The sequence below is a fragment of the Melanaphis sacchari genome, unplaced genomic scaffold (genome assembly GCF_002803265.2).
Source record: "Melanaphis sacchari strain LSU unplaced genomic scaffold, SCAv2.0 Contig254_pilon_pilon, whole genome shotgun sequence".
NCBI classification, from domain to species: domain Eukaryota; kingdom Metazoa; phylum Arthropoda; class Insecta; order Hemiptera; family Aphididae; genus Melanaphis; species Melanaphis sacchari.
The window spans coordinates 478012-494860 of NW_020271128.1; the positions used below are offsets into that span (position 1 = coordinate 478012).

Genomic DNA, 16849 nt, shown 5'->3' on the forward strand with positions numbered 1-16849 from the left:
TAAGTATAAGAATTTTGTAAAAATGTATTTCGTCGTCTCAGAATGAAAAGGTTCTAACGTAATTTTTGTAATTATTCAGAAGAACGTTTTTAAGTTATAAATTGAATAACATAATAACTAAATTAAGAACATTTTAAATAGTATCAATTAAGTTCCAAAACACACGACTTAACTAAAAATTTTATTTTACGGAAGTTGTTGATCAAGTTAATAATAAAAAACTAAGATATTAATTTTAGAATTAAAAGGTTAAACGTGTAGAATTTTTCATTCTGAGAATAAAAATTGTTTATCAAGTTAGAATCTTTTCATTCTAAAAAAAATATATTATTGATTAATTTAGAAATTGTTGATACTATTAAAATAATTTGTTTTATTCAGTGATGCCAACTTATAAATGTAAATTTTATTTTAGTTTTGAAATTAGCTAATAATTACCTATAAGGTCTTATATAACTAAATATATCGAATAACTACTACAAGATATAACTCTACGATACGTTAAGATGTCTTCGATATCACTAAGTGGTGCATCTTCAAATTTAAATTAATTACTTTGTATATTCATAGACTCAAATGGGGTTTAGCTTGTGATAGATTAAAAGGGGTCGTACCCAATTACGTTTTTATTCTTTTTTCACACCAATTAAGTTATAAGTGAATTATTAAGTTTAGATAAAAATGTAAACAAAATTATTTGAATAATAACAAAGTTGAATGTATTTAAAAATATACCTACTATTACATACTAAAAAAGTAAGATACATTTTTTAATAACCATAAAAAAGTAAGTAATTAAATGATTTAAAGACAAATTAAAAATATGTATAAATAAAAAAAATTATAATTACTCATACTAAAAGTTATAGAACTCTCAACAAATTTTTTTTTTGAAAAATAACACATTCTGAAATATAGTTTCATAATAAATTTTTTCAGTATCTGACATTGAATGATAACATCATAATATCTATAATTAACAATATTATGTCAATAATTTATACTTAATCGTGTACAAGACGTACAGTATTATTATCCTATCATACAGACAAAACAAAAATAGATGGAAAATACCTACATGCCGGAATAATATTTTATTATGGCACAATAACAATTTGTATAATTAAATTTGTATCAGTGGTATAACCGTATTATATAAATATACCCTTTCATTCTAAAAAAATAAACCTAAGACCGTTTAGAACTATTTCATTCTTAATTATTGTTTAGAATTAAAAAGTTCTAATTGTTATTTCTCAGTTTGCCCCTTATCATTCATATTTTCAAGAGTTAGAACCTTTTTATTCTGAATATCTCATTAAATAATCATCAAATCGATACAATTTCAAGATTGATTTATACAAGAATTAAATATTAAACAATATAATATGCAAAAAACCCATTTTTCAAAAAAAAATTGATTTAAAACTTTTTTTATTCTGAGACGACAATTTCATGTTAAACAAGATATTATGAATTCTAAATTTAATGTGAATAAGGAAAGGATATAAGTTTTATTTCAATTGATTAATAAAGATGTATATTATATTAAAACTTAAAAACTTTATTTAATTCTATATTAAAGTTTGAAAAATTTTAAATTATTTCGTAATAATCATAATAAGTTTAAGTGAAAGAAAGGATTGGAAATATGAGTGTTTTAAATAATACAAATATACTTTATTTATAAGAAAATAAAAATATTTTAATGTTTGTTATGAGTGGTAATATTTTATTAAACTTAATAGTTATTATGGAGATACACTTATGACAAAAATATGCATATTGTAATAATATTTATGATATTAAATATAATTCATAATTATATTTTAACAACTTAAAGGTAAGAAACTTAAAGAATAACCAATAGTTGTAACTTATAGCGACAAACTGGGATATAAAGGAGGATATTCTTATTTTACATTTATATATTGCAAGAAGTTACTAAAATCAATCAAGATTAGAGATCGGTAGTTTTGCACAAACAAAAACCAAAAAAAAATACCGTAAAAAAATTTTTGGTGGATTGTATATGTAAATAAATTGAGAATTGGTTTTGAAAATAATAAATTAGTTGGTTTGATTGTAAATTATAAAATCATCTAAAAAAAATATTTATATATATATATCTATAAATAAATTATGTTGAAATTCAAAAACGCAATCATGATTATTTTAATGTTTTAGACTCTTGGAGGAGAAAGATGGTTTGTAAAGGCATTGGAACTCGAGATAAATACAGCTGATAAACATTTTGATCATATTAAAACTAAAGGTAAGGATTAAATTTAACGAATACTTCATAAACATTTTTATTTAAGTATTAAGAAATTTCGATCCAACTAACATATTGTTTTCAATAATGATATGTACATAATGTATCATCAAAAAAAAAAAAAAAAAAAACATACTTTCTAACAAATCTATCTTATTTGGTTTATCAGGGTTTTAGTTTTTACATTTTTAGTTCATGAATGCATGAAACATTTTTTACTAAATTTTAATGAAATATCAGAAGTACTGTTGATATAAAATATAAAATAATGTACATATTTAAAATATTGTCAATTTTGATTATATTTATTTAGATAAACTATAATACAACCTAAAAATATTGTGCCACACAAATAACCGATAAGAACTTTACCGTAAGTTAAAATGTTAATATTATATTATAGATATTTTAATATTTATTTTTTGTCTGTTATGGGCGTCATGATCAAATGAAATTAAAAACGGCGTATTATATAGGCAATTAAAAAGCATTCATGCATCGAAATACTCGAAACTGGGGAAGACAACATAATATTTTTTATTATTCTATATATTTTTACAGAAAAAATAAGATTTGTGACTAGGACATTACATAATCAATAATTAATATATTGGTTCATAATATTATTTATGATTACTGATATTGAAATGTTTGCTTTAGTAAACGCTAAAATACAATTATGATTAATACATTTAATTCTATAATAAAACGACTCTTATGCTTCAGTTTCTTATTCACATTTTAAACACAATGTTTTTGATTACTCTTTTTAAATTTTTAAATTACACAATATGTTTCCTACTTTAGTAATAATATTGATTGTTTGACTTTGTTTGACTACAATCACTACAACGCCTGCAATTATATGTGGCCAATACATTTGTTTACAAATCACATTTTATACGTTTGAAATGAAATTGTTTAATACGTAGTCACGAAAACATGTATGCAATTTATATTAATGTAATTTTGTTGACATGTATGTCAAAATAAACATGACTTTTTGTTGAAGAAAACAAAACAAAATAAAATGATCATTCATAATTTATATAGTTAGTCATAATGGCTGTATAGTGTATATATAATTTTATATTTATAATATGTATTTCTTATACTTTTAATAAATTAAACACACTGATTCGATTTAAATTTCAGGTTAAACGTTTTTAGTATTAATTTAATACTAAATATTGTTATTGATATTGTTATAAATATTTTATAATGTTTTGTAAAATAAATTTGAATTTAGCTACTTGGTATTTGTAAAACGATTAATATAACATGTATAAATCATAGTTTCAATACAAAATAACTTATAATTTAAATTATTGACATTTTATGCATAAATATAAATTAATATTTCTTATTTTCAATGGTTATTGGATTTTTTTCCAAGTTATCTGCTGATTATAAATATGAATAATATATTATTTTTAATATATTTCTATTATAAATACTAATACAATATAATTAGTAAATAACTATATAAATATTGTTCAATCATTTTTATTTAATCTTTATAAAAAAAAATATCTTGTAATACAATATGGTTTAAATATGAGAATATTAATCACAATAAAATGATTAAATTAATTTTTATTACTTAAAAAGTCTTAAATATTGTAATAACTAGGTTGTATAATTTAATTAATATTTTTGAAAATCGTTAAAAAATGCAATAATTATGCTTAAATTTATTTATTATTATTACTTTTCCTTGAGTTATTATTTAATCGATAATTTTAAAACTAATATGTCACTATGTTTCTATTTTGTAAATATAAAATAAAACAAAATAAGATAAAGAGATAATCTAATAAATATATATACATATATATCGTTTATTATTTAATATTATTTGTTTTATCTCAACTTCATTCACTGATTTAACTAATCTTCTAGAGCTTTAATTCATTGAAAAAAAATTAATTAAATTCTTAAAGATTTAATTAGGTACTACATTTCAGCATCATTTTATACTAAAGTAGAGTTGCAAGAAAAGTATAAAATATTTAAAAGAAGAAAACATTAATGTATTCAATGTATTCTTTGCGTCTCCGTATATTCAATTATAATTTAAAAATAATTATTTGATTAAAAATTCTTAATCAGTGACTATTATGGTATAAATATACAGTGACAAACTTTGAGATTGTTACTGATATTTCTGTAAATATAAAATATATAATATTTTAAAATAAAACTTTTAGCACCTTTAAGGCTGATTAATTGCTCTAAATTAGTTTTCTTCTTAATTTCCTTTGCCCTTCGCTCTCGTATATATGGGCTCGACCAATCGCATCTTAGCCCTCTTTAAAGCTTTGTTTTTTACCTCTTCTTTACTCACACTAGTTATTTTTATGTCATTCTACATTTTGTTTACTCGTTTTTCTCGTATCTTGCTTTTCTTCTTTTGCCTTCTACGTTTATTTCCATGTCTACTCGCATTGTCTGTTATCCTTATAACACATATAACACGACATAATAACTTATGAAAAATTATTCACCCTCGTTTTCCTAACATTTTATGCCACTCCCACACTATTCCTTATTAATTAATTTCTTATTATATTCTTCTAGTAAATTTGTATGGATGTATATCTAACATAACATTTTTATTGCTACTGCACTTACTATACTCGTATATCTTGTTTTATTTTATAATATCTAAAAATCTAATTCATACTATATACAATATGAGAATCCTCATAACTCTTAAATCTAAATTTTAATTAAAATAGTAGCTAAAAAAAATCATATCATACAATTTAAAAAATTGACTTAAAAATATTAAAAAAGTACACGTAGTACTGGTTTTCATCAATATTTTCATCGTGATCTAAAAAAAACCATGTATATTAAACCATAAACTATTATATTTTGTTGTTTTGATATCAATATTTTGAAAAAGTCAAGGAACTATACTTGATTATGTTCATCTTTGTTATAATAATTATTGTTTATTAATTAATGGTTTTAGTTTAATTTTTATTTTGGAAATACAGAAACATATTGGAAAGACGATATGATAATGAATATAATTTGTAAATAATTTAATGTTTTATATAATATCAATTAATTCAAATATATTGCTAATTAGTTTTTGATCCAAATTTTGACTTGTCACACGAGTTTAATTTAAACTTACTTACTTTTTAATAGTCTTATTTAAAAATAATATTATTTATAACCATGGAAATTTAGATTAAGAATCCTTAATGTTAAAAGAAAAAATGATACTAATAAAAAATATTAAGAAATAATTATAATATGGTTTTTTTCAGAAAACCGGATAATATTATTTCTTATCGCTTTTTTTCATAAGATATAAATAGCTTACAGTTAAATTATCTTTGATTTTCGGATTAAGTAATTTTCTCAAAGAAAACATTTTTAATTTAAATTATTTTTCATTTTTTTAATGTTCTTACTTAATCGTTTGCCATCTATCGTTTCATTTTTTTACTCCATCCACTTTTTTTTTTCACTCTATAGAGGAAATTCAATAACGGTGTATAATAACAGTGTAATTTTTCCTTTAATATCATCATTAGGGTTATTGGTCACCTGATAATTTCCTATAAGTAGTTTATTTACTTTCCTATTAATAAGTAGAAAACTATTAGAAAATGTATATCAAGCTAAACTTTAATATATCATTTTTTCAAAATCTAAATTGTCCATGGTTTTTTTTTATTATTTATTGAACCATCTTTTATAATCCAGATAATTCAAAAGTTTGACAAGGATAACATCAAATTAATACGGGTTCAGAATAACTATAGAACAAAACCCTGATTGCGGTTATTTCATAAATGTATTTAAATAGAATTTTGGGATGTATAATTTTGGTAATTTTCGAGCTCAGGTCAGTTTACAATGCCTTCTAAAATCCTTCTTAACATTTTGATTAATTTTCACGGTAATTCTTTATTTTTTAGTTTTTTATTATTCTCCGACCTACAAAAATATACGCAACGGTTTCTTCGCTCTTAACACTTAACGGCAATGTTAGTATCTATTCAACAATGAACAATCTTTATTTTATATTAGTATTCCTTCTCCCTCTTCGATTAAGATTATTCTATCAAAAATCAACTTGATCTAAGATTAAAAATAAATATATATATACAGAGTAGAAAATACTTGTTTCAATTGTATTATTTACAACTATTATTTAATACATTATAAATAAATATAGGATTGAATTGCTTTTTAATGAGAGTGCATATATTATATATTATTAAATAACATTGCAATTTTCTTTTGTTTATCAAAATTTAAAAAAATAAAATAAAAACTTGAAAAAACTAATAGAATTATTATACCTACTATTAATTTAGGTACTCAAAAATTAATCATATTTTTTAGCTATATTTCTAATTAAATAAATTATTTCATGTGACTTATTATATGAAATATTATAAATTATTGTTAATACAATTTTTAACACCAATTATTTAATTGTTTAAAAATAGCTACTATTTATTTACTAAAATATCTAATAAAAAGGAGGAAAATATTTAATTTTAAATTTGTTTTTATTTCATAATTCATTACATAAAATACAAATAATTCGTTTTCTTTTTATTTATTACATGAATTAAACATACAATTTTTTTTTAAATATTGTAATTAAAAAGTAATTGTCATGAAATAACACCAAATTATCGGTAACAGTTAGTGTTAATTAGCTGCCAATTAAACATGTAAACATATAATAATGGACATATTTGTATTCAGTGGTATGTTTAAAATCTAAATATGACTTACTAATAAATTTATTGAAAATTATATTTAATATAAATATGTATTTACAAATTTTTTCCAATTACTTAATTAATTTTTTTTTTTTTTTTTTTTTTTTTAATATTACAATTCATAAATTAAAGAAATATCGATGCATATTTATCATTACTGTTCTTATACTAGAAAGAAATATATAAGATATATATATGTATTAAAATTCATGAAATATCAATCTTACTTTCATTTATGTGACAAAAAGTTGAAAAAATTGAAATTTTCTCAGGTATTTTTTTTTTCATACAATGATGATTGTCATTGTATTAAAAATCATTAAATTTCTGCTATAATATGTCATTTTAACCAACAAAAAAAATTAAATACATACATATACAGAATGTCTATAAAATATTTGACAGATATATTTTCGATGATTTCTAAGTCAAAGCATTATGTATAAAGTTTCTTATTTAAATTACATTGTATTATTTAAATTTATTTTTTTTATTTGTTTAATCCTACATAAATTTGAATCATCAAACAGATTCTTTATAAAATTATAATTTGTTTAAAAAATATCACAAATGTATTCAGGAATAGACTTAATCGAGCTCTTATTCATCATTTTATTTAATAATTTATACGAATATTTTATGACGTGATGTAGTTAGTGTAGATAAATAATTTATACAGATAAATAAACACATATACAAAAATATAACATAAAATGATTCTTTTCTTAAAACTGTGTACGTGCTTTATAGGGGTTTTGTTATGTTTGAAGAAATAAATAATAATGATTTATTTTTAATTTCCAGATAAAATAGTACGCTTGTCAACAGTATCCAGTTATGGTACACTGCTGTTCATGACACCAGTTGGACAGTCATATTCGTGTCAAAAAGAAATTAGCGTGGTATTGAGTGATCAAAACGTACCTACGATGAAAGGATACGTATTACTCAGAGCATTTACTGTACAGCCCTTTATATTCAAAAACAATGAATTTGGACCAGGTAAGACTACATATAAAAAGCAAAGTTAATTAGAATTTATATTGAGTTTAAAAATCTGGATTATTATTGAGCGATATAAATTTAACCCCGTACCATTAAAAACAAACATCCTTGAATATTGAAAACTTCTAGTCTAAAATATTCAATAGAAGTAATATAATTAGTACAATTATGGTTTTACTTTAATACTACGCACTTATAACTAAAATACTAAAGTATCAAATTTATATTAGGTCTTACAATGGTCTATGCTAAAAGAATTATCAATAGCAATTCATTATTTAATAATTTATTTATATAATACAGAAATATTGTTATCTATATAAAGATCAAATCATAAATAATAAAACGATAGTTTTAAAAAAGTCTATAATTTATTTCAGACTGTAGTTCCTGTAGTATTCTATTGATATTAGTTACATATTTTGTATAGATTTTATACATATGAATATTAGTTGTGTTAAATATTACAAATTATATTATACTGTATAAATATTATAGTTACCTATTAATATTAATTAAATTATACACTAAATAACCCAAATTACATTCATAATTATATCCTTTAATGTAATCTTAAAGTTAATTTTAATACAATTTAATATCAATTTTAATATCTTAATTGTTATATTAAAAACACATGATTAATTTACAGTATTTATTGCTTGGAATCATACTTCAAGAATTATGTTTATTTTTGCCACATATTAATCATCACACAAAAAAAAAAAAAATAACAAAAGTGTATACTAATCACACTGTTTATTTATTATTATATCATATAATATGATATAAATTTTAAAATGCTAATTTTTTTAAAAATATATTTTTAAAATAAATTATAACAAATATAACTAATACGTATAGGTACTATTATTGTATACATTTTTTTTAGCCATGTGAAATAGCTATTAACTATAGAATATACTGAATATATGAAATATAGAAAAATAAATAAAAAATTTATCCTTCAAATATTTTCTAATAATAGTATGTGAATACCACCAGTTAATTTTGGTTTATTTCAGGAATGTATCGTTGTCAATTCAGTTACTATGATTCATATTTTGACCATATTTAATTTTCAACAATTTTAAGAAAACTAATATATTAAACATAATTTATTATTTATACGTATAATTTTATATTTCTAAAATAAAAAATTAAATCATAATTTTTAGGTACAAAAATAATGGTATTTAAATAATTATATAGGTACTCAAATATTTGAATATTTATACTTTTAATATTTGATAAACAAATTTTACAGACAATATTATTAAAATATATCATAAAATTGAATAGCAGGCAATTTATAATATTATACTTAACTGACTTGGTTATTTCATGAAAGTTATTTTTTATTAAGCTGATGCTTTTTTTTCCTTAGAGTGGCATTGAGCTATATTAAATTCTTCTTTATTTTTCCCGATTCTATTCCATTTCTATTCATTTGTATTACTTATCAATGTTTTAACTTTAGGTAGAATATTATATATATTATCTATAGAGAATAAAATACGTTTTAACAGTAAAGTCCTGAACCACATGCTTAATATCATATAGTTAATTAAACATCGGATGAATGTATGAGACTTTACATATATTACTTAATACACATTTTAATGCACAAATACATTCTACGCATGACAGCCAATAATTTTAATTTTTTCATACTCAACTTATTATCTATATTCCATTTTGTAATTTAGTAGAAATGCATACAAAATAAAACATTCTATACTAGTTTATAACCTATATTAATAGTACTAGACATTAGTTAATTGCAAAATTGTAAAAAGTATTTTATATAACTTAATTTAGTATAAATATTAAATAATTTGATTAATTAATATTATGTTGGTATAAAAACGAACTACAATATAAAAGTATATTAGTTTTTGTATAATTTATTTGATATTTTTAATTTTAAATACATTTAAAGTCTTTCATCTATATAACATTACTTTTTCAAACTAATACAATTTAAATTTTATCTTATAGAAGTATTCAATTTTTTTTCTTTGTCTTAGAATAATTTAACATCTAATATCTATTTCAGTAATTTAATTGGGCGTATGTAAATTCCACTGGTTGGTTTTTTTTACCTGAAAAAAAAATGTAAATTTCACCTGTACATTTTTATTTTTATTTAGATACTCGGGATTTACGCTTTTACATTTATCTTGTGATAAATTAGTATTACAGTATAGGTATGATATAAAATTATTAAACACAGAACAAAAATAAAACAATAACATAAGCAATAATAATAATAAGTTACCTACAATAGCTAGATAATAGGTACATAATATTTGTACAGATTTCTTATTTACACGTAATATAATATTGAAATACTTATTACTATTTTTTATACATATATTTAAAAAATATGTATGATAATTAACAATGATCACTATAGTTGGTTGAAAAAAAATTTAAATTAAATTAATAAACACAGCGCAATAACAATAAAACAAATAAGCAATAAGAGTAATAAAAATAATTAATTACATTAGGTATCTAATAGGTACATAATGTATGTACAGATATCTTATTTATACATGGGTTATTAATTTAAAATTTAGATATTTAAATCATTTATATGTAATAATTAATAATGATCACTAATTAGTAGTTACTTAATTTACCATCGGTAGAGTTAACATGTTTTCGGATAAAAAAAAACGTACCAGTGGAATTTACATATTTTAAATTCAATCCAAAAATTGATTCCTATAAATCGATGAAATTTACAATTGCCCATTTAATTAGTGCATGATGGTTTATAATTATATTAAATAAAAGCTTCACAAAAAGTTAGGATAATACATTTAAAAAATCATATTTTACAAACTCAAACAGATAGTTATAATTGATTTAAATAAGTTCAGAAGAGAATTCTGAAAAAAAAAAAAAAATACTTGTTTTTGTGCTTATAATATTAAAACTGTATATACAATTTACAAATACCCATACATCCAATTGTACATTATAAAGTATATTACACTACGATAGTATCCTTCTGTGTAATCAATTATCCAAAATTAATTCACTACATGCTTCAAATTAATGGAATTATTTTTCATTTTTGATCTGATAAATCATTAATATATAATTTTAAATTGTTTTTTAAAATCAGGGACCCGTAAATGGATTTTTTACAGATAACTATGATGTACAATTTTAGTTATAAGAGTTAAAGTATGAAAAAATATATAAAACACTTTTTGAATTACAAATAGTTCAATAAACAATGTTCTCTGTATAATTTTTTGTATGACAAAAAAAAAAATCGAAAATAATGCACATTAATAATTTTTAAAATATAATATATTATGATTATTAGAAAAACCACTTATTAATAATTTTGTTTTCACTATCTTTATTACATATAACTCGAAGTATATTAATGATGACAGACAATTTAAAAATTTGACACAAACACTGACAATTAAGAAGAACATTAAAGTTTCAAATTCAGATATATGAATAAGAATATTAAAAATAAATGAATAATTATTATTTTTAATTCCATTATACATTAGTTATTGTTGTTTTCCTAATTTTTACAATATCAATAATAAAATTGTTAAATCATTAGAAAAATATTTTAAAATTTATTTTATAGAAATTATTTTATGCATAAGTTTATGAAAGGCTTGTAGTACATATAACCACAATATCTTGCTTTAAGAATTAATATAACCACTGAAGATCTTTATTTTTCAAAAATTAAAAGGCTTATATTGTAAATATTAAAAACAATATGAAGGAAAGCGCATTAGAAACACTCTTTTTAATTATATTATACACCACAGGTATTAACAACAGAACTGAAAAATAAGTCGTGAACAATATTCGAACCCACTTATTATTAATTAATGCATCGAAATATTTAAAAGTAGACATTATTATTCATTGTACATTAAAATAATAAACAAATATTGCAATACCATTAGTGATTTCCAAATTATAAATTAAATTTAAAACATTTTTGCTTGTATATGATTATTAAATGTTTGAAATTTTTTGAAAAAAATTCTTAAATATATTCTTTATAATTTATATTTTGGAATAAATAATAATGACTAATAGTTACAATTCGGTATCACTATTATAAGCTAGGGTAACTAAAAAATATAGCAATGTTAGCCTACTACAGAGTGATATTCATTTAAACCGGTGTACATGGATTTTGTATTTTTCTTTTTTTATGTGGTTAAAAGGTGCATAGAAAAAATAAACTTGAAATTTGAAAGAGATTTGAACCTATTTTTTGAGACAATGCAAGAAAACTCGGACAAACGTATAACTTCCATCCAAGAAAAATAAATGTATCAAATAAATTAATTTAAACTATTTTGGCACACTATCACAAATGCATAGGTAGTATAATAATCTTATAAACTATCATGACTAATTTTAACTTAAAAAATAATAACAAAGAAAATTTGAATAGGAGAAACAGACACTAGTAGACACTGAGATTAAATTATATATATCCATTGATAGTAAGGATAATAATAATAAACCAACTGATAAAATCGACCAGCTAGTCCATTCATCAGACTAAAACCCTTCTAATATCTTTTTTTCTCTTATAGGGATTTTAAATAAGTTCAACACACGCTAATACACTCCTGGTAAAGCTAGCGTGAGAAATAACTTGATCTAATGGGTCAAACTCTCTATCAAGTATCAACGGTATTGAAGTAGAACCGAACCTATTTTCGGAAATTTTTATAAAAAAAATATCTTAATATGTTGGTGATATTTAGATAATCTCTGTTTTATCTACATTTTTAATTTGCAATTATCCGTAGCTATGCACAGTCGATTTTTCCAAACTAAACTCGGTTAACTTTTATGCAACTACAATAATATCGTAGTGTTAAAATAATTTTATCTATAGGTAATATGTACATATATTTAACGAAAACAGATAATCAAAACGTTATCATTGTTCTCGTCATAATCATCATTCGAGTGTATATTAATTTATTTACACACAAATATGAAATGTATATCGGAGTATACTATATTCGCGTAATATTATCCTGCGAAAATGAGTGGTTAATTCCACGACGTTTTTTGGTGCTTAAACGATTTTCTGGTTTCAAACGTGTTATTTAAAAATGTGTACAAAACGGAACTTGAAATCATAATATTAAACGGTACTCCATATAATATAAACAATATTTGATATGCCCACAAAACCAATTATTTATTCATTGAACAGAAATCATATTCTGGTATGACACTCATTTCGTGTATAATGTGTTACAGCTTACCAGTGTTCGTCGATTGGTGCTGGCGCCATGCGAAACGAAACTGTACCTTTCATATTCGGAATCACTTTAGCGGCCGTCGCCATACTAACAGTTGGCGGGTATGCGGTGTTCAGACATTTCAAAATCAAGAAAGTCCAGTACGACACTATGGAATAAATAACATGAAGCATGAGAACTCTAGATACGCTGAACTGCTGTACAACTGGGATTTCGTTTTAATTATATCGTTTTTCAATTGTTTTGATCAAACAGCAATAGTCGCATAGACGACGTTTTAATTTTATGATATAGTTTATATAATGATATGATTAGGTTATTATTCGATACTGCAATGACACATTTTGTGTACATTTTTTTCTGTTTAGACTTTTTGTACTTCGATATTTAAAAGAACATTCGACGTACAACTTTATTTTAAGTGTAAATTTCAGGTACATATTTGATAATTATTATAACGACCTAATCATCGTTATTACAAAATCGACTAATTTCAAACATATTTATTTTTTTTTTCATAAGCCCTCATAACCATTTACCTGACATAGAGTTATTTTTCTCCTTTTTTTTTTTTTTTTTTTTTTTTTTAAATATTTTTAGTTGTTTTATAACGTTAAAAAAAATTCTAAAGACTCAATTATATTGAGTCTATATGACTCGATATCAGAGATCATAAAAAGTATACCTACCTAAGTAATTCATTACTGAAGTATTTTTTCTTATGTATTTAAAAAAAATTTAACTCTATCATTATATTAACCAATATTAAACACATTACCTATCCACTATAAATATTTCATTTTTAAGCACATTAAGAGTCTCATTATTTTTATTAAATATTTATTTGTTAATCTAATCCCATTATATAGTTAATTTTTTATTATTCAACTTAAAAGCTTACTTAAAATTGTTATTTTAGGTGCGTATTTTTTTTTATTTATATAATATAATAGTGAAGACTACATATTAGTTTTAATATATTTGCTTACAGTTGATCTATACCTACATTAAAGCCATATGCGCTATATAAATAATTACTAATAGTGCAAATGAATAGACATTTGTTTTGAATATTATTATAATTATGGGTTAGTTTTGTTTTTATTCAATGTATCTATAATGGTTTTACACTTTTATCATCTATGTGTATAAGTTACTGGAGAAACTATTGTTATTCAGAATGTCAATTACCTACATAATATGTTTTTTTTCTTTTGACGATTTATATGAACTAATGCATTGGGTAATTGCATTAATTTTCATAAAATCTTTTAAAACTAATATAGTTTTGTAGTTAAACAAGTTACTCGTATAACTCCTATGTTACTTTACTCTTAATTGACTGGTAATTACAACATTATTAACAATAAATTAGCAATATTATTATATGAATATTCTAAAACTAATTTAGTATATAATACATTTATATTAATTTAATTTTAGGATATCAGATTTTATTGTTGTAAGCAATATTAATGAAACTCTTTATATTTTATATTATTGTCAAAAAATAAGTTTTATGTTTTGATTTTACGTAGGTAGTAAATCTAATTTCGTACAAGATTTATCGCCTTTTCTGCTTTATTGTACTTTAATTCCGGCTAAGTCATAGATTGTCTTTTTATTTTAACACTAAATTGTTAGTATTAAATATATCAACTGATTTATTAACACGATCACTACTTAGTACACATTGAATATTAAATCGGCATTTTCAAGTTTAAAATTATCTTTAAATACTGTCATTTTATCGAAAATTGAACCGGAAGTACAATATTTTAGTTAAATATTTGATAATATTATCATTAATGTTATTATTTAGTATTGTAAGTGTGTACAGTTTTAAGTATAACGCCTATTATCAACGTGTTTTAATTATATAAGTTTTATAGATCATAGTAAATTTAGAAAATTCATAGACATCTGATGAGGAATAAAATGGGCTAAAAGTATGTATAAAATTATATTTAATTAACACTTGATTCTTAAAAAAAAAAAATAAAAATAATAAAAAACACAAGATTTGCGTTTGTTATAAGGACCATCATTAGTATATTATTAGTTCAATTTAAGAACTATGTTACTGTGTTCGTAATAACTAGAGCTAGGATTTGGTGACTTTTGCATTTTTTTTCTTTAAGTGCTATACAATTCTAACCAAAAACTAAATTTGTTTCGTGATATAACAATGTAAAATATGTAATTTTTATTTTGCATTTTTTTGCATTTTTTGCATTTTTTGTGTTAAATGCATTTTATTGCATTTTTAAGGTCATTTTTAAGTAATATTACAAATATAACAAATTTTTGTTTATTTTAAGTTTTTTTTTATATGTGTCGTAAAGGTAATCCCAATTAGTACCTATAGGCAATTACCTACTCCAGCCCATTGATATTGAAAAAGTAATATAAGAGTAAGTAAGATAAGATTACATATCGAACGAACCCAAAACTATATAGGTATACAATAGTAGCTTTAGTAGTGAATACGACACGTACCTATAATATGGTTCTATACCGATCTGTATACAATATTGAACAAATAATATTACAACTAATATTAAAAATTAATATTAGAACTTTAAAAATCTTAAAAATATCAAAAATTAAGTCAACAGTAGGAAGCCGTTTACGTAGTTTTGTGAGTTTGGTGCCGATATTTATATCTATTTTATTCATAAATCATAATTATTAATTAATATTTTAAAAATAAATTTTTTTCACTCATCTAAGAACATTTTTTGGTCATTTTCTAAGTTCATTTTTTAGAGTTTTTAGGACATTTTTGCATTTTTTTTAGTGCATTTTTGTGTATTTTTTAGGTCATTAAAATCCTAGCTCTAGTAATAACTAATATTCGAACAAAATTAGAAATCTCTTATCCGTTTTTATACCCTCATATTACATTTATTGCAAATCATCGTTTCATTCCCTTCATCATTAATTGATAATAATTCATATACATCAGTAAATCGCTCATGTATATCGCATGGTAGGTACTTATAACTTGAACATTTTTACTTTAGTTGTATTAAACATACACCTTTTTCTAATGGAAAATTAAATTCAATAATATAAAATCGACCATATATCTAATTAACTAATATTTTTTAAAACCGTTTTATTTTAAATAAAAACAACTAACTCCAATAGTACTATAGACTAACTATATAATAATATTTCACTTGACACGTTATAAAACTTTTCTATCATGGCTTGAAACAAAAGAAATTTTTGAACGCTGATTTTAATTTTTGAATATTAGTATTAATTTTTTACGATTTTGATTTTTCTTTCGAATGCCAGTATTGACTTGTTTTATTTGATTATCGTTTTTGATTAAATTCCGGTCTTAAGCCCTGATTTTTATTAACAGAAACTTAGTCGTTTATATTTATGATTTTCGAGTAAACTAATTTATTTAAGTAGTTAAATTATTTATGATTATAAGAATAATTGTATCAATGACAAATCCCTGTCAAATTAAAATAATTAAAGAAATAAATGCAAATGTCCGCTAA

At 21.8% G+C, this 16849-nt stretch overlaps 1 protein-coding gene across 1 annotated transcript in view; it reads left to right on the forward strand.

Moving 5' to 3' along the window:
- Positions 1–13871, forward strand: part of LOC112595098 (lysosome-associated membrane glycoprotein 5) — a 37569-nt gene extending 23698 nt beyond the window's left edge. Inside the window, exons 6-8 of the mRNA XM_025340189.1 lie at positions 2188–2275; positions 7840–8037; positions 13327–13871. Of these exons, the coding sequence (XP_025195974.1) occupies positions 2188–2275; positions 7840–8037; positions 13327–13487 (447 nt within the window). The 3' untranslated portion in view covers positions 13488–13871. The remainder of the gene's footprint in view (positions 1–2187; positions 2276–7839; positions 8038–13326) is intronic.
- Positions 13872–16849: the final 2978 nt, after the last annotated feature.